This window comes from Zonotrichia albicollis, chromosome 1 (assembly GCF_047830755.1).
Source record: "Zonotrichia albicollis isolate bZonAlb1 chromosome 1, bZonAlb1.hap1, whole genome shotgun sequence".
NCBI lineage: Eukaryota > Metazoa > Chordata > Aves > Passeriformes > Passerellidae > Zonotrichia > Zonotrichia albicollis.
In genome coordinates, this window is record NC_133819.1 from 108,079,394 (window position 1) to 108,102,634 (window position 23,241).

Below are 23,241 nucleotides of genomic sequence, written 5' to 3' on the forward strand. Positions count from 1 at the left end.
AGAAAGGAAAAAAGAGGAGAGCTAGAGTGGTGGATGAGGAGTTTAGTTTAGGTTTAGACATAGACTAGATACAATCTAGATTGTGCTCTTTACTGTTTACAAGCAAAAGGTGAAAATGTGGCCTAAGTGAAGTCAGTAAAAAACTTCCTCTAGTCATTACTTGTCCTCACCAACAACTGTTTATGAAAACATGTCTGTTTTTTTGGGTTTTTGCTCTGGCCAGTCAAGGGAAATCCACCAGAACCCAGAACTGTTCTGGTACATCATACACATTATGCTGTCTTTCCTCCAGCGTAATGATAAAAAAGAGGCATGGTCTTTCATGAAACAGCAGCCATAAACATAAAATGTGCATTAAAGAGGCAGGATATTAGGCTACATTGCCTGCCTCTCTAAAATGTCATGCAATGTCCCCTCCCTCGCAATTAGCCTGTTCAAACTCTGTCTTTGAGAGACAAAAATTTGATTTTGGAATGGACTTTAGAAAGCATCTCCAGCTTATATCCTCAGGTTTGTGTGCACAATTCCTAGTCACTCCCAGAAGGCTATGTCTTCCTGTGGCTGAAGACAGAATTTAGTTTCCAGGTGACAAACCAAATTCCTACATCCCAAGTAGCTTTGACACTTCTTCATATTTTCACACTCTTTTGAGGTCCATGGAATATCCATTGTTCAAAGACTTTAGGCTGACTCTGAAGGGGTTAGATCTCATGCTGAGGAAATGACAGAGGCTAAACAATTTCTTCTCATTACTTGGTGATGGTAGGTAACAAAGGACGAGGCGAACTTTTGTTTGCTTTATGTTTTTCATTAGTTTGTGGATATGAGGAACTGGCGCTTGGAGGCAGTAGATGAACATATGGACATTCCAGTCACTTTCAATCCAGTCAGTAACAGTGTGGTGGCTGATGTTCAAGAATTGCCAGCTTCTGTGCAAAATTTGTACTGGAGAGCACCATCAACCTACCTGGGAGAGAAGGTAAATGCCACTTAGCTCTTCTGGTTTAGTAACATGTAATGATTTCTTTAGCAGTGTCATTGGTAAAGAGTCTCATTGTTTTTCTTAGATAAGTTTGTCTCTCTTCACTTGTCTCTCTTACCTGTCATGCCAGGAATCACAACGTTTTACTTCTGAATATGCTTTTGAAATTAACAGGTAACACAGAATTAATCATATTGCTTGGTGCCAGACAGGTATTAATGTGAATAGAATGACCGAGAACTCAATGGCTCGAATGGCTCAAGCAGGTGGTACCTTCAGCTGCTTTTCTGAAGCCCAGAACATGTAGAACTTGGCAATGTGGCTGCTCTGAAACCCAGAACACGTAGGGCTTGTCAGTTCTTTAGATTCTGTAGAGTATGTCCTGGGCAGATTTCCAAAACAGTAAAAGCTGATTATTTGCTCAGTGGCACACAAAAGCCCCCAGACTTTTGCTTTGGATATGCTGCTTGGGAAGGGCATCAACTGGTTTTCTACCCTTTGTGTTCCTTGGGCTGGTGGCTGCTTTGTCAGCCTGTGCATGGGAGCAGCCTTCTGCTCATGGTTAGTGCCATCAGCATCTCAGCCTGAGGATCACACTGACCAGAGGACTTTGCTAATGGTGACTTGCAGGCCCAGAGCCCCCCTCCTTGGAGCTCTGGCAGTGCCAATCCTTACCAGCCCGTTGCAGGACACACAGGCTTTTCAGATGTGACCCTACTGACACACAAGAGAAAACAAATGGTGTAGACACCAAGACATGAAAGATGGTTCAATTTTTGAAGTTTCTCCTAGTCCTTGTTTTAGAGACTAGAGCAGTATTTTTCTTCCTGCTCTCCTATGCTCAGAGCTGTATATATATATATATCTCAGGTGAACAGCACATTTAGTTTGAGTGCTTTTTCTTGACATTATAAAAGTTCTTATTTCAGTGCCCACAAATTATTTATGAAAGGAATTTCATATTGAAGCAAACATTATCACCTGCAGTGTTAAACCAAAAGTACTTTTGTTGTTCAGTAATAAGATATAAAGCAGGCAATAACTCTTTTTAAACACAGCTGATGTGTTGTAAGATCAGTGCTGACTTATGTTGCATGTCCCAGTACCTGCCAAGGTCCTAGGCCTGCCATTACTTGCTGTTATTTACAGTGACATCACTGCAAATAAAATAGTTTTAATTTGGGTTCTGCTTTTGCTGTATGCTGTGTATGATTGTGTATTTTAATGCAGGCAATACTGCAGTAATGAAAGTCTCACCAAAATGCTATCTAGCTGTGAATTTACTAGTTCATAAATTTACCAGTTATTCATGTTATTGTGTTTTGAAAATGTCAGGGTTTGGTCTGCTTCCAGTGATAGCATCTCTTTTGGAAAATATGAACAAGATCACTTCAGCTATTTTTCTTTATGATGAGGGTATAAATACTGTTTTCCATTATCTGAACCTTTAAACTGGTTCCACTGGAACATTTATATTTAGCAGAGTATACTTTCTTTCCTCTCTCTGTCTTTTGTTTATGAAGTTAAAAGGAAATCAAATAGAAAATATGTAGCAATACAGAAACTAAGAGTAATTGAGAAATTCAGATCACATTGTTCCCATTTTCTTTTGTGTTTTATCATCCTATATAACAGACCATTTTTGGCATTAGAAAATAAATACTACAGAATACAGAGGTTAGTTTGTAACATCAATACTGTCCTATAAAAAAATTGAAAAAGTAATTTAACAGCCTCTCAAATGGTGGAGTTCTGAAACATGTTAAATAGGAAATCAACTCTAATTTGAATTTTCTTCTTTTTTTTTTAAGAATTCATTTATACAAGGTGATTTGATTGTGTTGGCGAACTATAGCCAGTGTTCCAAATGATGCTTCTGAAAATGCAGTTGTGTGAGGAGAATAGCATTAATTATGGACCTATGATCCACAGAACAAATTTGGTGTTGAGATGTCAGTATTTTGTTTGTAATTCATCAGCGATATGCAGGGGAATGTAGATCAAAGGCTGGTGCTTCCCTGTAGTAGAGCAGGACCTGACAAAGCAATTCTTCCATGGCAAAATCAAGGATAAGACGTAAGGGCAAATGAGAAAGGTAAACCAAAATAGGACATCCATGGCATAATGCCTGGTTTCACATGGTGCCCACAAATCTTCCTTTGAGGCTCTTCTTGGAACAAAAGCTATCTAGGCTGTGCCTGGAGCTTCCTTTGCTTCCAGGGTGTTCTGTACTGAGTCCCTCACACAGCACCAGGGACGTGCTGTGTTTGTTGGGTAATTCAGCCACGCTTGCCTGTGTCTGCTCTGGGCAGCAGCCCCGTGTTCAGTTGGGTCTGAGGCCACCTGTGGTCACCTGTAGGTGGTTTCAACTCAGCCTAAGGGCACAGTCTCCTTACCACAGAGCTGATACCAGTAGAAATCCTATCCTGAAGGTAGGGCAAAGGAATCCTGATTGCATTCATGTTTGCAGTAAGTTTAGAAAATGCTGGCTTTAAACATGCTTAGTCTGCCTTTTCATCCATGGCTATTCATGAGGTTCACCACCGCTTTCACTGTCAGTCTGATGTCTGTTCTTGATGCACCAAATCTGCTCTGTACAGTCAGGGGAAGAGCAATATTTATGTAACCATGGGATTTCTCCATGACACAGGTGGTGTGAACCCAAATATGAAAAAAAACCCCCATGACACAGGTAACCTTTCAGAAAACAATATATGCTCATTTTCAGATACACACAGTAAACAAAATAGAAAGAAACTTCTTCCAAATAGCAATAATTTCATATTTTTTCTAAAGAACGAGGAGTAAATGTGTTATTTATAGTGCTGGAAGATGAGATAAACTGGAATAAAAATTTACATTAATATCAACCAAGAGTGCAGTAAAGTATATCTGGTCTTGTGCATTTTGTTACAGCTTTCTTCATATGGTGGCTTCTTAAGTTACCAAGTGAAATCTTTTGGCTTACCTAGCGAGGGCATGGTTCTTCTGGATAAGAAACCTGATATACGACTAACAGTAAGCTTTAAAATACTATTTTTTTCCTATGAGCAATACATGATTTTCATCTTACTTAACAACTATGGCAAATAGTGGACTTAACTATTAAAACATTAACTTAACTGTTAAAACCATTAACTATTTCTGTAAAAGTGATTTTACTTAATTTTGCTCAAAACCATCAACACATCTGTCTCTGTTGCCAAAGTAACATATTATTAAGCATAACTGATTTGCAGAGCAAGTAAACAGATAAACTGGGATTTTCTCTGTAGAATATGCCTGTGGAAAAAAAATAATCAATGCATTGCACACTTGTCAACAAGTATGGCCTCATCTCTGCAAAAGATGCCCTGGATTTCATGTGTAATTAATCTCATGTTCTGTGAGATTTTTTTTTTCAGCATAAAACTAAGCATAATTATAAGAGTTCAAGGGACGGAAACAAATATGCAATTTAGGTTCACAGTTTTTTAATTTAACCACTTTAGAGCCAAAATTGAAATATTTAACTGTTTATTAGGATTCTCAAGGGGGTATTTTGTTTCCTCACACCATTGGAAATACCAGTTGAATGCTGTAGGATTCTTATTGGGAAGTGTACCTCATAAACTGCTACCATGATACCCATAGCTGCTCGTGCACCAGGACGTAGAGAAGAGTGTTTCAAAATGCAAAACCATTTTTATTCTAAGGTAATAACTAGTTTCTCTGAAAGGTGATCAGCATTAATTTGATTCTCTTGATGTTTTACAAGGTTCTTAATAGGCAAAAGCAGTGAAAACCTTGCTGGCACCAGAACACAGTGCTCACTATACCACTTTCCTGAAAAAAAGATGTACAGTTTTCCTAGTATTACTCAGTTTTGATCCCCCAAACAACAGGATTAATGTGCTTCACCAAATTTTATTGTATCTGAACACTTTCCCATAACGAGTAGTGAAACAGCAATGTTATATCCTCATTCTTGCATAGGGCCAACAAATGGAAGTTGTTTATATAGATCCCAACAACCCACTGCCTGATCGTCAATATTATGGCCGAGTGCAGCTGGTTGAGGTAAGAACTGAAAAAGGAATGGCCTTCTTTTCCTTCCAGAGTCACAGAAAAATGCACACATGCAGAATATGTGCAGAAATACCAAATACTTGGTAATGGTGCGGAATATAAATAACACTGTAGACCTTAAATATAAAGAATATTTTTTATCTCGCTTTACTGCCACATTGAACCTGGGTTCTGGTTCAGGACACCTTATTTTAGCACCTCTGGGCTGGGCACCTTATCCAATGTAGCCCATAGCATTCTCTCCAGGGCCAATGGAGTAATGGTGAATCAGTCCTCAATAGAAGGTGATTCATTGCAGCCACAGACTTTACTTAATAGGGATGGAATGAATTGTTATCTGTTTTCCTTGGTGTCTAGGTACTAGTTTAGAATGGGGTGTCCAACATTCAGGTAGGTGGATTCAGCAGGGAATATTCCTACCTTAAACCTGTGCTCAGAAGGTTGAACTGGGTAATTTATTTCATATGCAGACAAAGAAGATGTTTCTTCAAGCCAAATTCCATTTTCAGCAATGCTGTGTTTATTAACAGCCAGAAAGCCTTGAAAGATTGGGTTTCTAGGATTTCACTTACTCTTAAGAATGAAAGCAGTTTCCTTCACATTTTTATGGTTTGGTGGGTGATATCTCAACGAAATTTGGATGACTGAAGAACCTACAAACTTCTTCAGTTTTTAATACCTCAAAGCCATACTTGCCTTGCACAGTCAATGCTACATCCTTTCTTCATGCACATTATTCTTTTTTCCACCCATTGTGTGTCTGCGCTCCTGGACTCTATTACCCCACACCAGCTGGCACTAGGCAAGTCTACTCCAGCGTGTTTTCTCCCTTTCTCTGCCCTCTGGTCTTCTTTGAAGCTACTCTTTCAAGCAGCTGCAGCGCTGTGCTCGTTTTGTACCCCTTGATGTGCAGGGCAGCGCTGTGCTCATTTTGTGTCCCTTGATGTGCAGGGCAGCTTCAGGCACGCCAGCAGCGGCCGGCTGGTGTCCCGGGAAGAGCTGCTGACCCTCCTGTCCCGGCTGGATGGTCTGCACATCCGGGCCCTGTACTTCACGGAGACGCAGCGGCTGGCGCTCGGGGAGGTCGGGCTGGAGGCAGCCAGCAGTGAGGGCAGCGGCAGCATCGCGCACGACGTGGAGATGTGTGACTGCCCGCCCGGGTATGCCGGTGACTCCTGCCAGGTAGGAAACACCCTGTGCCTCCACACTGTGCCATTACCTTGTGTCTTTGCCTACAGCTATGTGTGCTGGGCTGGTTAGAGGAGCAGGATGGTGGTTAAAGTAATTAAGTGTGCTTCCTGTAAGCCTGTGCACTTTCAATGGCTTGAGTGCTTTCACCGTCTAAGAAGCACTGTGGTTCTGCTGTGATTGTGGTTCTACTTGTTATTGCTTTTATGGAGCTGCAAGCATAATTTTGCATATGTAAGGCACTATGGTGAGGGATTCTTCTATGACACCCTCTGAGAGGCTGAATAATCTCTTACTTTACTGGAGAGCAGGTCAGAATTGACTTAATGGAAGTCTGTGAGACCACACATGGTAGAGAAGGTTCCAGGTGTTTCTTATTTTAGCAGGGTCCAAGGGAAGTAGCCTGAATCCAGACAATTCAGGGTACTATGTGTGAAGAAAAACATGTGAAAACTGAAATTAACGTATTTGCAAAAAATATTTGGAGATGCGTTTATGAAAGATAGTGTAGGCTTTGCAAAATAATGCTATTAGCTGAAGTCTGGCACTACAGCTGTATATCCTGTCCTTGATGCAGTTCCTGTAGCTGTAATTCTTTTGCTTGTCACTTTGCTTAGCTTAGAGCTTGGCTGTTGCCATGTGTAAGCACCCAATGCAGCAGAATAAAACACCAGAGAGATAAGCAGTGCACAAAATATGAGGAATTACTCTCTGAAAATGGTTGAGTATTACCATAAAGTGGCAATTGCTGTACTAACCTTGCAAAAGCTTTTTGAATTGAAAATGAATGAATAGTATCTAGGCTGGAGCAGCTGCAGGGAGACTGAACAAAATCATGTATGGCTGGCTTACATTCCGTGTATGCATCCACTGTTCAGGACAGCTAATTCATCATCTACAGAGTAACCATTTGATGAATATTTTTGATTTTTTCACACTTCCGTTGCTCTGTGCCACACACAAATTGATGAGCACTGACTGAAAATTCTACTGCCATCCCATTGTTTTCAACATACTGCCTTGATTAAATTAAACTTTTGGGGTTTTTTTAATGTAACGTGGTGAAAATACAAAGCTAAGGGAAGTGATCAAGACATTCACTGGGAAGTTCGTAATCCCTGTATATTTATGCAGCATTACTCAGGCAGTGATTTACTGCTCTAATCACCAGGCTGTGTCTGGCTGCCTTAGGTGGGGAGGAGGTGATGCCTGCCACACCCTGACTTAGGTATATATTGAGCTACAGGAACTGCAGGGTTACTTGTTAACCTCAGGAGCAGTGCTGTGTGCCGAGCGACTTGACTCACGGATAAAGTTTAAAGGTGGGGCCCATCCTGGCCCAGAACCTCATTAATCTGAGTCAGAAGCTGGAGAAGAAGGGGGAGTAATAAGAGAAAGAACAGTGAGCACCGAAGGGAGAGCAGCGAATGGTCACAGGGGAGCCAAAGTAAAATGATGGCCCGAGCACAGAGGCCAACAAATGCAGGATGGCTGGTTGTTACTTTAGTGTCCCTTGGGCATTGCCTAGCGCAAGATACACAGCAGAGGCTCTCCTATCCCCGCCTTCAGGAGAGGAGTCAGTGGCAACAAGTTCAAATGGATTTTTATCCAAGAGAGGTAATTTGCTCATTTTTTCTTCCTCGCTTCCTTCCTTCTTTCACTTTGTTTTTAAATGAACTGATTTGGTAACAAGTTCTATATTACTTAATATAGTTTAAACTTCTATATTACTTAATATAGAAGTAATGAGAAGATTAACCTTTTGTCTCAAAGTACTTTACTAACAAAACTGTGTACAAGAGATTTGTTTTAAATTGCTGTTTACTTGAAAACAATGATCCTAAAAAGCACTTGAAAGTGCCTGGAGCTTTATCTTCATGTGGAATCAGTTTATCATTTGTGTGGAATCACAAATGCTGCTTCAAAAACAATGTGCCCACGTATTCCAAATGTGTCACTTTAAAGACAGCATAAATAGAAAAACAAAAGGCTGTACAGATTTTTTTCCAAATGCAATTAGATGTATTTTTAAAATGTCTGATTTATTTTTCTCTCCAAAGAGAGACTTTAAGTAAATAAAATCTATATGCATTTGAGCATGTATTTAGTCATGCTGTTTAATGTATTTTAGGCCCTGGTTTCTTCTGAAGCTGTGTATATTGGCTCCCTGTTGTTCAGGGAAAATATTCACTCTTTAATAAATGTGTCTAAAAACTTCAACTGTCTATTCTAAATTTAGTCCTTGCTCACACTGAAGTCAGTATTCAGAGCTGTTGATGGTATTAGTATTCTGCATACTTCTTTTTTTCCACAATTATCCTACATGTAGAAAAGGCAAAGATGGCAGTAGTGATTGCTGTTTCAACAGCAGCAATTCAATATTCTTTTTGGGATTGCTTTTTGAGAGATGAGTATTTTTTCCCTTGTGGTAGTTCTGTCATTGAAAAATTCTTTGCTTTATCCTGCCTCTGCATAAATACTTATGCCTCCGACCACTAGAATATGATTTGTGACACAATCCCACAGACCCTTTGCTCTTCAGATTGTTTCCATCAGTTTTGGTGGTGCACTTAGTACGAGGAAAGATTTATGGCTTTAGAGTTCATCTGTCACTTGTTCTCTGCGTGTTGCTGGGGCCAGCCCCTGCCCGTGAGGCAGAGGCAAGGCAGAGGTGCAGCTCACAAGAACATTGCTGGAGGCAGGAACCTGGGAGGTGCTGGCTTCGTGGGGAGCACGGCTTTCTCCCCGCTTCTGTAAGCTTTTGATCCTCCTTGCACCACGCCAGCTTAGTTCCTGGGGAAAAGAGCTACAGAATAGGAAGTACAGACTGATGTCTGGTAGTTTTTAGTGTGCTTGGTGTGCCCAGAATATTCCAGGAGAAGATGAGTGTGAATTTTTGATCTGTATGCAGCAGGACTTCATGCCCATGAGGAATTCCTTGTGATTTCCCTGCTCATGCCAAGCAAGAGCCTGGTTTTAACATATTAGTTACTACCTCCCTGGTGTAGGTAAACACACTTGATGTCTCTTCCTTCATTCAGAACGTCCCTCTGGTTTAGCTCCCTGTTTAAATACAGCTCTGATCTGACAGGCTGTGCTCCTGCTCCTGTGCCCTCAATAGTTGGAACATTCTTGTCATGCTTTCCCTGTCTCCAGGGCAAGCCTGTACTTAGAAACTAGACCACTGTATGTTTTGTTACATCACCTAGCTATGTCTAGGTGTGGCTTTAGCTCTTGGTAGACAAAATTGTGGTAGTCGTGATGAATGTATGTAAAAGGTATCCAGAACTGTTTCCAAGGAATACACTGTAGTGAAATTATTATCAAGATATAGCCACTAATTAGTGTGTGAGATTTCCAGGTGCTCTTCTTTAGATTCACACTACAATGTTCTCATACTCAAATACTTTTCTGTGGTTTAGAAATCATATTCTACACCTTTGTACGTAGCCACAGGAAATGTATTTTTCTCAGGGGTTAGAGTCAAAATGATTAAACCATCACTGCCATAGTGTCTAAAGCACAGGGTTCAGACTAAACTTCATCTCCGTTAATTGTTATTTACTGCATTAAAAAAATTAAGCAACATTATGAGCTTAGGAGAGCTTGAGAGGAAATTTATGCCTTCACTACTCCTTAGAAATAGAAAACACTTTCAAAATGCACTTCCTGTAGCATATAAAACTTTCTACCAGTGCTCACCATTTTTTTTTCTTTCTTCTTGATGTCCAGGAGTGTGGCATTGGATTTTATCGTGAGAATAAAGGAATATTTGCTGGACGCTGTGTGCCCTGCAACTGCAATGGAAATTCAAATAGATGTCAAGATGGTACTGGAAAATGTATTGTAAGTAATTAGTGACATTCAGTAAATTACTGGGAAGAAACAGAGTAAACAACATTTCTCTTACTGCAGTATGTACCATAGAGTATTGTTAAATTCCAAGGAACGAAGAGTAATCCTTGTATGTCTTATTCTCTTAATTTTATACTGTTAATGAGCATAAGATGGGTACACTTAAATGTAAATTTAATGTAACTGTGATTGATTGGAAGAATTTGTGTCCTTGTCTTAATTTCTTTCTTTCACCTGTAATTTTTGTTAGCTCCTGGTTACAAAAAAGTCACTAAACTTTTACATAAGGAAATGTTTGTAATTTATAGTAATCCTGGGTCTTATCCTGAGTTATGCAGTCCTGAGCTTTATACAGATATACTAGGATATGTCTGTATGATGATGACAAACAGCACATTCATGCATAGCATAGGGCTTTGCAGAGCCTTGTTTAATCAGCTTCAGTGCATCTTCACTAATCATAGTCTACAGCTGGATGCGTTAAAAATATTGAATTAAATAAGATGAAATGAAAGTAATAGAAGTTAGATTAACTAGAAGATTTCAGCTGTTACAGAAGGTGTGGTGGGGTAGATTTTGCTCCCTGGCACTCTGTGTTAAACCCAGAGCAGCCCCATGGGAGTGGATCAGCCCTCAGCAATGGAAGTGTGACACTTGGCTGACTGTGCTTCTCCAGTGTGTATCCATGATGCTTCTTTGAATAGCTTATCCTGAAAAATTCCCCCTTAAAAAGCTTTTACTAATTTTTCATTTACTGTGCAAACAAGAACCTTGCCAACATCTTTCATGGTCTGTCTTTTCTGTTACTTCTTCCTCATTAGCAGAGCATCCATTCTGCCTGCGGTGCATTCCTGTGTGTTATGTCATTCTCCCTGACTTTGTTTTAACCAACCCTGTTGCTTTAATGGAAACTATAAACCAATTCAGCACATTCTGGGAGATGACTTACAGGCTGCTGCTTTGGAGGGGCAGGGCAGGCTGTGACAGGAAAGTGCTGCGGCACAGCAAGAAAGATCAAGAAGTTTCACTTCAGATTAGAATTATGAAGGCAAATTTTACTTTCACCTCATAAAGTATGTGATCTAAGTTTTTCTTTATCTCATCCTTCTCACAGCTGGATTAACTTTCAGATAGGTAGAGCTAAATCAGCCCTTAGTCCTGGGCAGGCAAAGTCATCCAGAATAATGTGGTGAAAAATGAAAGCCCTGAGGGCCTTTATTTCCGTCATGAGCTTCCGCCCAACCAAGAACAAGTTTGTCTCTCAGTAGAGGAGCCATGGGACAAAAACCTGACATGGTGCAGAGAAGACAAGGAGGCTTCCCACTGTGGAGCCATCAAGTTCCACATCCAAAGTGCAAAGCTTGTTCACTTGGCTTCCTGCTCCTCACCTGAAGCCCCAGACCTGAGTACCTACATTTGTCAGTGTCCCTCCAGTGACAGCCTGCAGAGGAGGCTTTGTGAGGGAGGCTAAGCCCAGGCTGGGTCCTTCCCCTGGGCAGCAGCAGCACAGCCCTCCCTGGCTCAGGCAGTCGCTCTGCCCCTGCTGCATGCTGCTGGAGGGAGAGGAGTGCACTGCCATGCTGCTGGAAGAGAGGAACAATGGAGGGCAGGGGGAGGTGGAGAAGAATGAAGACCTTGGTTCTCATGTGAAGGGAAAAAGCATTTCTCTGCCATTAATCAGGCTTTGTGTCCTCGTGGTCCCTGCCCTTCCTCCTGGAAGGCACATTCCCTCAGCAGCAGCATGGTGCTGAGACTTGCTGATCCCATGGCATGTTGCTTCATGTCACGGAGCCCCACGTGTTTGACATAACCTCGGCGGCTCTGCTGTGGCCCTGACACTGCTCTGACTCCCTGGTACCATATGGGGACATATGGAGTCAGCTGGAAGTTTTCCTTTAGGGTTTGCAGTACTTGGTTTGGAGATGCTGTGACTCTAGAGCTGTCTCTGACCCTGTAAAACTTGAAGGAAGACCCATGAGGGAGTTGCTGCTTTGGCTTCATTGCACTGTGCCTAGGGAGTTCCAACCTTTATATGCCATGTATCTAGAGGAGCAGCATGGCACATTTAGGGTGGCTTATATGTGAAATAGCTGAAATTTGCTTTGCAATTGCAGAATTGCTTCAGTTTCTATAGACAGAGTGAGCAAAACAAAAAGCCAGGGGATAACATTTTGGGAGGAGGTTGGTCTAAGATGAAACCAGCACACATATTTTAAATACATCTCTTTTACTCTTTCTGCAGTTGAATTTATTATTGAAGATTATGAAAATTGACAGTAATTTTTCAGAAACATTCTGAATTTTCCGTTAGGCTTTTGCAGGAACATATGCACCAGCTTTTATAGAGGCTACATTTTAAAATGGTTTCTTTTGCAAACACAGTGCCTTTGTGATATTTGATGTCAAATGGCTTCATGTCAAATGGCTCATATGGGAACTGGAGCTTCTCCTGCTCTTTCCCAAAATCAGAACCTTTTATCAATGAACCACAGATATAGTTCTTTAACCAAAATGAAAACAAATTAGGGATAACCACCTGAGGGAGGAGCTTGTGGTTGAGGGAATCTAGTGTGGAGAAATGGGAAGTAGAATGAAGTTTCAGAGGAGATGGGAGAGACAGAGCTGTTTCTCATTTGTAGGGAAAAACACCCCTCTTCTGCCAGTCATGGTAGTAGGGTCTTCAGACATAGCCCTGAGCCACTGAGGTCCCTGAAATGGAAGCACAGTTTGCTCAGTGACTGCTTCCAGCTGATTTCCTGCTTCCTTTTTTCCATCTTTTGCTCTGTTAGTAAGCCCTCAGCTCTGTGGGACATTTGATCAGTCTGTTGCACAGAAGACAAACAGTTGTAGAACTTAGGAGTGTGAATGCCTCTCAACTGTTAGTCATTTGATACTTTTCTTGTGGCTGCTTATGTATTTTTATGCTGCTTGTGTATTTGAACGACTTCTATTTTAAATTAGCAACGCTTTAGGTAATGCAAAGGCAACTTCCTTATTCTGTACCCATAAGATATAAATGTATGATGATTAGACAGCACTGGAATGAAGAATGTTTCTAAACCAAGATACAATTCCCAACAATTTTATTATCTGAAAAGGGGTCAGCTGCATCAGTTTCAATGGTATTCTTAGCTTTTGCTTTCTATTATTTATTCCAGTTACTACACGAAAAATACAGCTAACACATACACTGGAGAAATACATGAAATTCAATTCTGGTCTGAATCTACTACATGAAACAATTTTTGTATTTATTTAATGAGATTTTTAAAGGAATGTACTTGGGCTCAATTGATTGCATGCTTATAGATGCTATCTACCTTCTAAGTAGTGTTAAGATGCAAAATTTAAAGTTTTATATAAATGTAGTGACTTTTTAAATTGTAATATGAAGACAGAGAGCATTAGTGGAATGCTCCTTTACTAACTGTGAATCTGGCTGAATTTCTTTAAAAATATGGTTAATTAAACTTATTTATCTGTTGCTTTTCCACAAGAGGAAGGAAATTGTGCTTTGTTAGCACAATTAGAAAATGGACTGAAATTTTTCTGTCCTGGCTGTGAAGGCAGTTTGGCAGTAAATGCATGCTTATATGGAAGAAAAAGAACATATTCTCCAAGTAAATAGGCTGTATTTTTTTAAATAATAGTAAAGCCATATTGAGTGTTAAAGCACTGCTAAATGTCTTGCTCATTTCCTTTCCAAGGACTGTCAGTACAATACTGCTGGGGAGAAATGTGAGCACTGTAAAGATGGTTATTTTGGAGATGCCACTCAAGGTTCCTGCCGGGAATGCCCTTGCCCATATACAAACAGGTACAGTAAAAGCTTGTAAGAGGAGTCAAGCAGGGGAGGGAAGAAAAAAAATGAGGGAGAGAGGAAAAAAAATCCCAAAGCCCAAACTCTGCTACCGTAGGAGTATAATGATCTTCTCTGTTCTCATATTGAGAGCTTGGTGGTCTGTCTCACAGCATTGCCTTTTTTATTAAGCTGAGTATGCCAATTCTCATTCAGATCCTGAACTTCAGAGGCACACTGCTCATAACCTTGGGGAGACCCAGACAGTAGAAGTGGGCTTTTTTTCAAAACCACCAGTATTACTTCTCCTTATAATGAGAAATCTACAATGAGGTCTTTTCCCTTACTGGGCGTATCCAGAATCCTTCTTTTTACTGGAATGGAAGGTGTTTAGCACCATTACTCTGGCTAGGAGATAAGAGAAAACAGTGAGCCTTTTATAGGAATTCAGAAAAAAATATTAAGATGCAAAAGTAATATAAAAACATTTAAGGTCTTAAGTACATATCTAGAACTCTTTTAGCGTATGATTGCTTTTCCTGTCAAAGTTCTGTTTGAAAGGGTAAACATGCTGAGATGAAAAGTGAAAAAATGAAACTTACTTGTATCTAATAAGGTTGCCAGGCTTTCAAAGCTGAGCAGTTAATGGCATTTTAAATGCATGTTATGTTTAGCCAGATTATCATCATTGGCCACTTCTAAACCATGGTAAATAAAATCAAATTTAAAACAAACCAAACAAACTCTAAGCTATAAATTGCTAAAGGCACCACATGGTATTTGCCAGGTGCATTAGCACACACCATGTAACCTTAAGTAGGAGATTTACACCACCAGACAATAGACAGGTTTATCATTTATCAGAGAACTCTCTGATAGATCTGGTTTTGAAAGCCTCTTCTGCAGGTGCTTGCCTGAGGCTGACTGAACATGTTTTTAGTCATCATTTGCCTTCATAGCTCTGAAATATCTAGGGAGACTATAAACCTGTGCAGTTTCATCACTGCAGATGAGGGTGGTGATTATCTTTCTGGACATAGGAAATGCACCCCACCTGGCATTACTGGAGTTGACAATTTTCCATCCAGTCAAATTCCAGTAATTCTTAGTGCAGACCTCTCTTTTGATACACAGACTTGCTTTGTCTAACTCTTCATAGATTAAAAAATTAAAATAGCAAACACAGCCCTGCTTCACATCCTGCCTTCTCCTTCACAAACATTGAACTTTGAATCTAGACACATCTGATTGAAAGAGCAGAGAAAAAAGTTCATTGTGTTTACCAGATCCTTGGGATTCCAAAAATTGTGCACAACTCTACTTTGCCTTGGTTAAAAAAATCCTAAATAACATTAGCTGCATAAAAATATCTTTTAGTGTTCTCATCCATTGAAAAGGAAAGGAAAAGTGTATAAACATGAGGAAACGTATGTCTAGCACAGGCTATTGGTTCTTCCCTACTAAGATAAAATAGCTACCCAGACTTGTTTTATGACATCACTATTAAGGTTTATTTTAGGAATTCCTTTGGGTAGGGAACTATTACACTCAGGCCACAGGGCCAGGAAATTATAATTTTTTGAGTCTAAGGAAGTGATTTGCACAAAAAAAAAAAAGAAACTTCAAAGAATTAGTCACAATAAATTATCTAGAGACAATTAAATTAGCTGAGAAGTAATTTGGTGGTGTAAAAACTTTTTAATCTGAAAGTCATTAAACTGAACCTCTAGAGTGTCAAACCTGTTTGATCATGTGCTCACAATAATATTTTTGCTTCTTCTCAAAGATTTGCAGTTGGCTGTGTGGCAAATGGTGAAGAAATCCAGTGTCTCTGCAAACAAGGCTACACCGGAGCTCGTTGTGAGCAGTGAGTAACCTGTTTCTCAAAACAGACTTTTGAGAGATGATAAAAGGAGGGATGTCTGTACTGGGACAGACACATGTGGACATACAGCCATGCACCTGTGCACAGTATGTATGTCCATAAGGAGCAACTATTTATATGAATAGCTGCTAAAGAGTGGTGCTGCGGTGTAATTCCACTCAAAAACCCAATACTCCCTGGGGAAATGTAAGCAATTCTCCACAGACTACTGACTGCACCATTTTTACTGAGAAGAGGTGTCTGCCCCTTTGCTGAAATGCCCTACGCCTTGCCTCATCCTGCACTCGGGTAATAATGACTCCCTCTTATTTCACCCCTTTTCAAGCTAAAAACATTTTCACCTTTTCCTCCAGCGTGTACAATGGTGCCTCAATGGTCTTATCCAACAGCAACCATGTAACATTTAGCACCATGTCCTTCATCCTAAATCACTCTGGTGTGCTCCTCAGTTGGAGCTTACACACACCAGGCTGAAGTCATCTCTTTTGCTGGAACATTGCAGCAGTCTGGCAAAGCAAGAGAGGAACAACAGGGCAGTTTCAGGCAGGCAGAGGAATCAAACTCAGAGTTTCAAATCCAGAGAGAACTGAAGTGTAATGGAGTGGTGTTGTGTGCCTGGTTTGGAAATTTGAGGTTAAGTCATAATGTCACATCTGAAGACAGGACCTGCAGTAGGACCTGGTCTTGTCCTCCAAGATTGGTGCCTTTGACCCTGTCTAATCTGTGGGCTGTAGGTATTTTCTGTTCCAGGTGTAGCTGTACCTCAGCTGTTCATCATGGCCCTTTAATCCTGCCTTATCACCCTTACAGATCTTACCACAGAGTGACTTCTAGGAATGGTAGCTATCCAGTGTGAACAATGTATTTTACCTTTAAAATATTTAGAGCTCAGTCACAGAGACTGCTTTGCTGGCAGGAGGCAAGAGGGGGTATCACACAGCAGAAGGGTGATGATGTCATTCAGTGCTGTTGCTGTTGGAAATCTCAGCTGTGCTTGCAGTGTGATCCCCCTCAGTACATGTTTTGTGCTGGGATCACAGACCAGAATGGTACGGTTTGCTTGGTTAAGCCTTGTCAAATTCTTGTCAGATTAAGTGAATTATTCCTGCAAGAGCACTGTGGGAGTTTTATTTTTAGAAAAAAATCCTGCAGCATTCACAAAGATATTTTTAGCATAGTGCAGAGGATACTGTAAACCAAAAATATATTATTTCTGTCCAAGTCAAGACATGAAATCAAAAGTTCTTGAAAGTTTCTTCAGCCAAATAACTGGGTTTTTATCTCAAGGGAAAATATATTCCACAGAATTAGCTTCAATTCTTTAATAAATATTACTTGTATCTCTTTATCTAGCTGTGCTCCTGGATATTTTGGAAATCCACAAAAATATGAAGGCTTCTGTCAGAAATGTAACTGTAACAATAATGGACAGCTGGCTAGCTGTGACCACCTGACTGGAGGTATGTGAGGGCCTGCGAATGGAGCATTGTTCTGAATGGAAGGGGGAACATTGTTTTCTCTTTGGGAAGCAAAGAAGGAAAAGAAGAAGGGTACTTGGATAAGCTGAACTGAAAGAAAGATCTAGGCTTACGAGACATGTAGATAATTTTTTTACAAAATATAAGATTTCCTAAAACACCACACCACAGTAATAGAAGGGCTGTCCATGAGTCATCAGGTTTACCGTTCTAAATGATTTTGTCTTGTATTTCCCTCCCTAAATACTGCCAACTTTTTGGTTTTGTTTCATGGCAGTGTTTTTAAATATATCACGGTTCCTTTGTTGACAGGGTTAAATCATATCCTGCCAGTCTGTCTTATGGATTTAGGAAACTGAGCATCCTCAAAATGTCTTTTTAAATGTCTTTTTAAAATGTATTTGGCACAGTTTAGTGAAATCTTCAGATTCTGCTTCAGGCACTGCCATCTTAGGTATCCAAGCTTCCTGCATTTGCAATGGAAGTTAGAACCTGACTCAGGAGGCTCTTTTATAAATCCTGCTACGCTGCTCTTCTAGCTAAAACATTAATGCTTTCCCAGAACCAGTCACACATGTACTTCACTACTAGTAAGCTCTTACATAATGCCATGGGCATAGGTTTGCTTTATCTATTAGAATTCTGAAATAAAGAGCCTGATCTTACATTCCTCAGAATGTCTTTACCTTGATTCACCTCAGTCCCTTAGGATACTCCTTTATATTCAGAAATACAGAGGCCATTGCTCCTGAAATGTCCTTGATTCTCCCATATTTTCATTCACCAGTAACATTTCACTTTTCCTTCCCTGTAGACAGATTTTCTTCCTCATATGTTAGCAAAGTTTCCAACTAATAACTCCAAATATTTCTGTACTCCTAATTTCTCTGCACTGCTGCTCATCCTGCAGTCTGGTAACTGCAAGGAACCCATTGTCTGTCCTTAGCCACAGAAATCAGAAACAGCAGGTGATGTGAACTGCTGTTGGCAGCTGGTGCAATTTTTCAATAGCTTGTTCTCATTTCATATTTAATCACAGAAGTAATACATCTCTATTATACCTTGTATGGAACAAATCCAAGCAGTGTTTGATGTTTTATCATTCCTTTCTTTTTTGAAGCAACAGTTTGCCAGGACAAACTAATCCATAGGGCAATATTCAACAAGCCAGTTTGTTTTCCTCCAAGTACACCTCCTGATCAGCATTAGTCCCTTTCTCTGCATTAGGAACAAGCCCCTCTGTGATCATTGGCACAGCATGTTCTAGCAGGTTCCCTTTGCATGATGTTCGGCGCTTGGCCAGCACTTCACCATTTCTTGGCTGATGTTGTTGGTGCGCAAGCTGTAATGATAGTTTTATTCAATTAATACTTCATGGTGACAGCTGAAATGTGCTTGCTGTTAGCTGAACTACACAACAGCAGAACTGCAGGGATGTCTGAATTTTGGAGGAATTTCCTTCATTCTCTTAAAAACACATTCTTTATGATTTGTCTCCTTCTGGCAGCGGTAATCACTACCAACCTCATTTAACTTCCCAATGACTTAATGTGCAAGTGCCAAAGGAAATGGCACAGCTAGGCGGTTTGTTCCAGGCTGTTTCATGCTGCTGGTAAAGTTCAGGTCCAATTTTATCACTGTATCCTCTCACAAGCTGCAGGCTGTTGATGACTCTTGACAGTGGCAGCCTATACTGAGTGCATCCTTTTCCCTTAGAGTAAAAGGCATAGAATCATTAAGGTTGGAAAAAGACTTTCAAGATTATCAGGTTTAAGCTTTGACCAAGATGTATGGACCTTTTCATTTTCAAGAGGAGATGACAGCTTGGCAGTGGGACCAAGCCTGTAAAAGGAACCTGGGCATCAAGATGGGGAGTTTCCTCTCCTATATGATGACATTTTTAGGAGCCAGTTCCTCTCCTGCATCCTAGAAGTTAGTATCCTAGGATGTTACTTGACATGTACCTCTTATAACAAGGTTTGTAAAAACCAAACAAAAGAGTGCATTGGACAGGAAATCACCTGTGCTGGCTTGTTGGAAAGTCTGAGGGCAATGTTTGTTATATATGACCTGCATCTGTGGTCCAAGCTGCATGCCTTGTCCTACATACAATGCCTCCATCCATGCACACACGCTGTGGATTTTTCTCAAGCTTGATTAATACCTTAATCTTGCAAGCTGTGGCAGGCATGAAGGAAGGCCATAAATATTTCCCAGCTCCTTCTGGGTAAGACATTCTTAGGGGAATCAGAACCTGTGGTGTGAACCTGGATACTGAAGTAGACAAAGGGGTTTGAACCTATGTCCTGGATGAAGTGCTTTAACAATATAATCTTGTCTCCAATCCTGGTGGTGTTTTTCTAGGCAAATTCTGGCAATACATTTGAGAGGGTCTCCTGTTCCTATCCAAGTAGCATATATTGTGGGGTTACAATAGGTTTCCTTTGATGGATGGAAAAGGTGTTGCTTTCATCAAGGCATTAGTGGGAATTGAATGTTCTAGCATGCTCAAGCCTTCTGAGCATTTCAGCTCATTCACAGTGGATATGGATTTATGAAAGGGCAGTATCACCTTTTAATGGCTGCCAAACATGAAAAGTGAGGGGAAAAAATACAGTAGTATTTCCATAAGGAGACTTGGGTTACTAATGACCTTCTTGTGATTTCAGAATGTTTCAATAATGAACCAAAAGATGTGGATCCCAATGAAGATTGTGACGGTAAGTGATAAAATAGAACTGCAGCTGGATCACTTTCAACTGGCTCTGAATACATACTGCTGACTCTTTTAAGGGTGACATAGTTTTAAAAGGACTGAGATATCCTGTAATGAATGTTTTAAAAGCAAATATTCACCCAGGTACTTGGAAAAGTGATTAAAGAGATGCACATCTAGTCAGATGTAAATGGAATCTCCTCCTTACTTTTGACTTAAGTCACTTTCCTTAATGCTGTAGGCTTTGTTTTGCCTTTGTTCTTCTGACTAAACCAGGTGACAAACTTCAGAGCTTTTCCATCATTACTAATGTGTTCAGTGAAATGTTCTCTGTGTAAAATATCAAGGATATGTATTGATTTCCACTGCTCCCTCCAGCTTGTGACAGCTGTGTGATTACACTGCTGAAGGATTTGAGCACAATAGGTGACGAGCTTCAGCTCATCAAGTCTCAGCTGCAAAATGTCCATGCAAGTACCCATACTCTGGAGCAGATGAGAGACCTGGAAACACGCATCAAGGACTTAAAGGTAGGCACACAGAAACACAGAAAAGTGAGTTTCAGATTAAATGGATAGGCAATGAACCCAGGAACCTTTGCCATAGTTTTGTCACTTGCAGCAAGGCATACATCAACCCTGGATTCCAAGTACCAGGTGCTGGCAGCACTGGGCTTCTTCACCTGTCAGAAAGTAGCTGTGTTTTCCATGTCATGCTGTGAAACAGAATCAGTATCTCTGCTTTTTCTGAGGCCTGCTCACCTTGGAAGTTATACCTCTGAGGTGTCCCTCTAGCTATGTCTTTTTCAAGAACTTCATGTCTCTGCATTAGCAAAAACCCCCAACATTCCACTTGCCATCATCAAAATTCATTCTAAAAAAAGGTTCTTCGGTTGGAATAGCAGTTGCTGTACTCCCAGATAAAACCCTCAGGTTTTGGGAAGGAATTGTTCATTTTACATATCAGTAATTCTGCTTTTATTTACCTTGGGTAAAGATTTAATCCAGTGACATTTTTGCTTTTTGTCTAGTGTGCAGTGGGTGACTTATTGGATTAATTTTTTCCTTTCTTTTCAGGTCTTACTGAACAATTATCGTTCTGTTGTTCATAATCAAGGTTCTAAGGTAGATGAGTTGGAGACAGAATATGTTAAACTAAATCGTGATGTAAATGCTCTCCAGGAAAAGGTGACTTACCTTTTTAATCAATTTAAATCAATTTAAAAGTACATCTCCTGACTATGTGTTAGCATGCTGTATCCAGATACTTTTAAGCTAATAAGTTTTTTCCTTGCTAGGCTGAAATGAACTACAAAGAAGCTCAGAGATTATTTGACAATTTTGGCCAAACTCATCAGAAAGGAAAGGATTTGGTTTCACAAATACAAGTAGTGGTCAACAATATACGAGGTAAAAAATAATTTCTAACTCATGTTTTGTTTTATAGCATCTTTTCAGCTTATTTACAATATTCTTAATTCCACATAAGAAGTTTTCTTAGAAAACAACTTTGTAAATCAGAATTTTGTCACAGCTGTAATATTCACTCGTCCTGTTAGAGCTCTAATATATAAGGTTAGTTTAGGACCCTACCTTCCCTGTGAAGGGAAAAGGGACAGAGAAGCTTCACTACAGAAACATTTCAAGCAACAAATTTGACTATCCTAGGCTTGAAGAGTACTTCAAGTCTAACTTTGTTTTGGGTTGTTACCATGGGCTCTTTAAAGTTAGAAACTTAAAATTATTGCTGTGAACTTGGTTGTTTGGGACGAATTTCAAGGCCAATGCCATCTTGCTTTCTCTGATTGTGGGTCATGGGATACTTTTAATCTTAATAGAATTAATGGAAAATGGATCCATTTCATTAAGGAAAAAATAAGACATGCCTATTCCTGAATTCATTAACGAAACAGATCCATCTCAGAGAAGATGTTGGCCCTGTCATTTGGGAATTTTGAAGAGGCTTAAGCACATCCTGTTTTTAACTTTGTCCGTGCTTTTTTTCAGTGCTCCTGGAACAGGTAGCTGGCACAAACGCAGGAGGGAACAACCTGCCCCTGGGAGATGCCTCCGAGGAGCTGGCCGAAGCCCAGCGCATGATGACCGAGATGCGGAGCCGCAACTTCGGCCAGCTTCAGGCGGAGGCAGAGAAGGAGAGGACGGAAGCTCAGCGCTGTGAGTGCTGCTACTCTCAGCTTCTGACTTTCTGGAAAGATCAGTCTTAAATCTGAAGAATTATTGATTGGGTTGTAGTAGAGGGAGCGGCTTTTTGCAGCGTATCCCTGAGATTTGAAGCTGTTGTTAGTCAACAGGAAAGTGGTCGTTCTGGAGGGGATTTAAGGGCATTTTTTGTGTGTTATGGAAGAAAATGGGTTGAGCTGGGGAAGAAACCCAGTAGATCCTTCTTTTGTAGCTAGATCAATGTCAGTAAAATAAAGAGGTAGCAAATCCTAACATTCCTATGCAATACTTCCGTGTATTGTAAGAGATAGGCAGTGGTACACAGAGTTATTTTAGAGGAAATGCATGTGTAATTTAACAACAGATTTTCAGAAGCTGCTAGAGTAGTCTAAGGGCCAGGTCATACAAGGACAAAGAAGTTCAAGAGTTCTAGTTGCACTAGTTGTACTCCCTGTCATGTTCTCTGCAACTGTTTGACTGGGACATTCAGAAACTTGGTTCCAGACAATGAAGACATCAAGAAAAGTTGCAGGCTTATCTCCAAGGAGCATAGTGGAGGAATGTGGAATGTGAATGTCACCCATATGAGTGACAGTTAATTTCCATCAACCTTGAGCATGGATACCTACCTCTGAGTGACTCTTCTGTATCCTATTTTGTCAGCAGTGTAATGGGTGTGCTAAAGAGTGTGATTAATTTGACATCTTTTGTGTTCCTAAATTCTCTGAAATTAAATGTGCTCATATCTGTCTCTCCATTGATTACAGAGGAGGCTTTGATAACTAGTGCAGTTGTAGATGTTTACATTGTAGATGAAATTGTTGATGAAATGATGTTATTTTCATATAAAAAAGAAAATTAGTATTTTCCTTACTTAAGAGAACATTTATCTGTGTTCTGTGTCTGCAGCAGCAAACTAGTGAGCAGATTTGATCCCGCGAGATGCTGAATAGTATTTTTGCTATAGTAGCACTGAAATTAGCATTGCAGAAGATGCTCAGTTCACAGAAGTATAGCTTTATAATCCCAAATGCCAAGGCATTTTTAACAAAGTTTGTTCTGTTCCCTTTCTTCTCTGAACAAAACATTT

At 40.2% G+C, this 23,241-nt stretch overlaps 1 protein-coding gene across 4 annotated transcripts in view; it reads left to right on the plus strand.

Annotated features, from left to right (window-relative positions):
- LAMA3 (laminin subunit alpha 3) overlaps nucleotides 1–23,241 on the plus strand; it is a 106,827-nt gene that overhangs the window by 60,824 nt on the left and 22,762 nt on the right. For 3 of the 4 annotated variants that reach the window (XM_074549629.1, XM_074549638.1, XM_074549640.1), the window contains exons 37-49: nucleotides 815–979; nucleotides 3,899–4,000; nucleotides 4,958–5,041; nucleotides 6,002–6,232; nucleotides 9,971–10,084; nucleotides 13,801–13,910; nucleotides 15,679–15,759; nucleotides 17,131–17,237; nucleotides 19,925–19,975; nucleotides 20,350–20,501; nucleotides 21,048–21,158; nucleotides 21,269–21,380; nucleotides 21,978–22,145. In XM_074549629.1, coding sequence (XP_074405730.1) covers nucleotides 815–979; nucleotides 3,899–4,000; nucleotides 4,958–5,041; nucleotides 6,002–6,232; nucleotides 9,971–10,084; nucleotides 13,801–13,910; nucleotides 15,679–15,759; nucleotides 17,131–17,237; nucleotides 19,925–19,975; nucleotides 20,350–20,501; nucleotides 21,048–21,158; nucleotides 21,269–21,380; nucleotides 21,978–22,145 — 1,588 coding nt within the window. The remainder of the gene's footprint in view (nucleotides 1–814; nucleotides 980–3,898; nucleotides 4,001–4,957; nucleotides 5,042–6,001; nucleotides 6,233–9,970; nucleotides 10,085–13,800; nucleotides 13,911–15,678; nucleotides 15,760–17,130; nucleotides 17,238–19,924; nucleotides 19,976–20,349; nucleotides 20,502–21,047; nucleotides 21,159–21,268; nucleotides 21,381–21,977; nucleotides 22,146–23,241) is intronic. The other variant, XM_074549646.1, reaches the window with a different exon arrangement.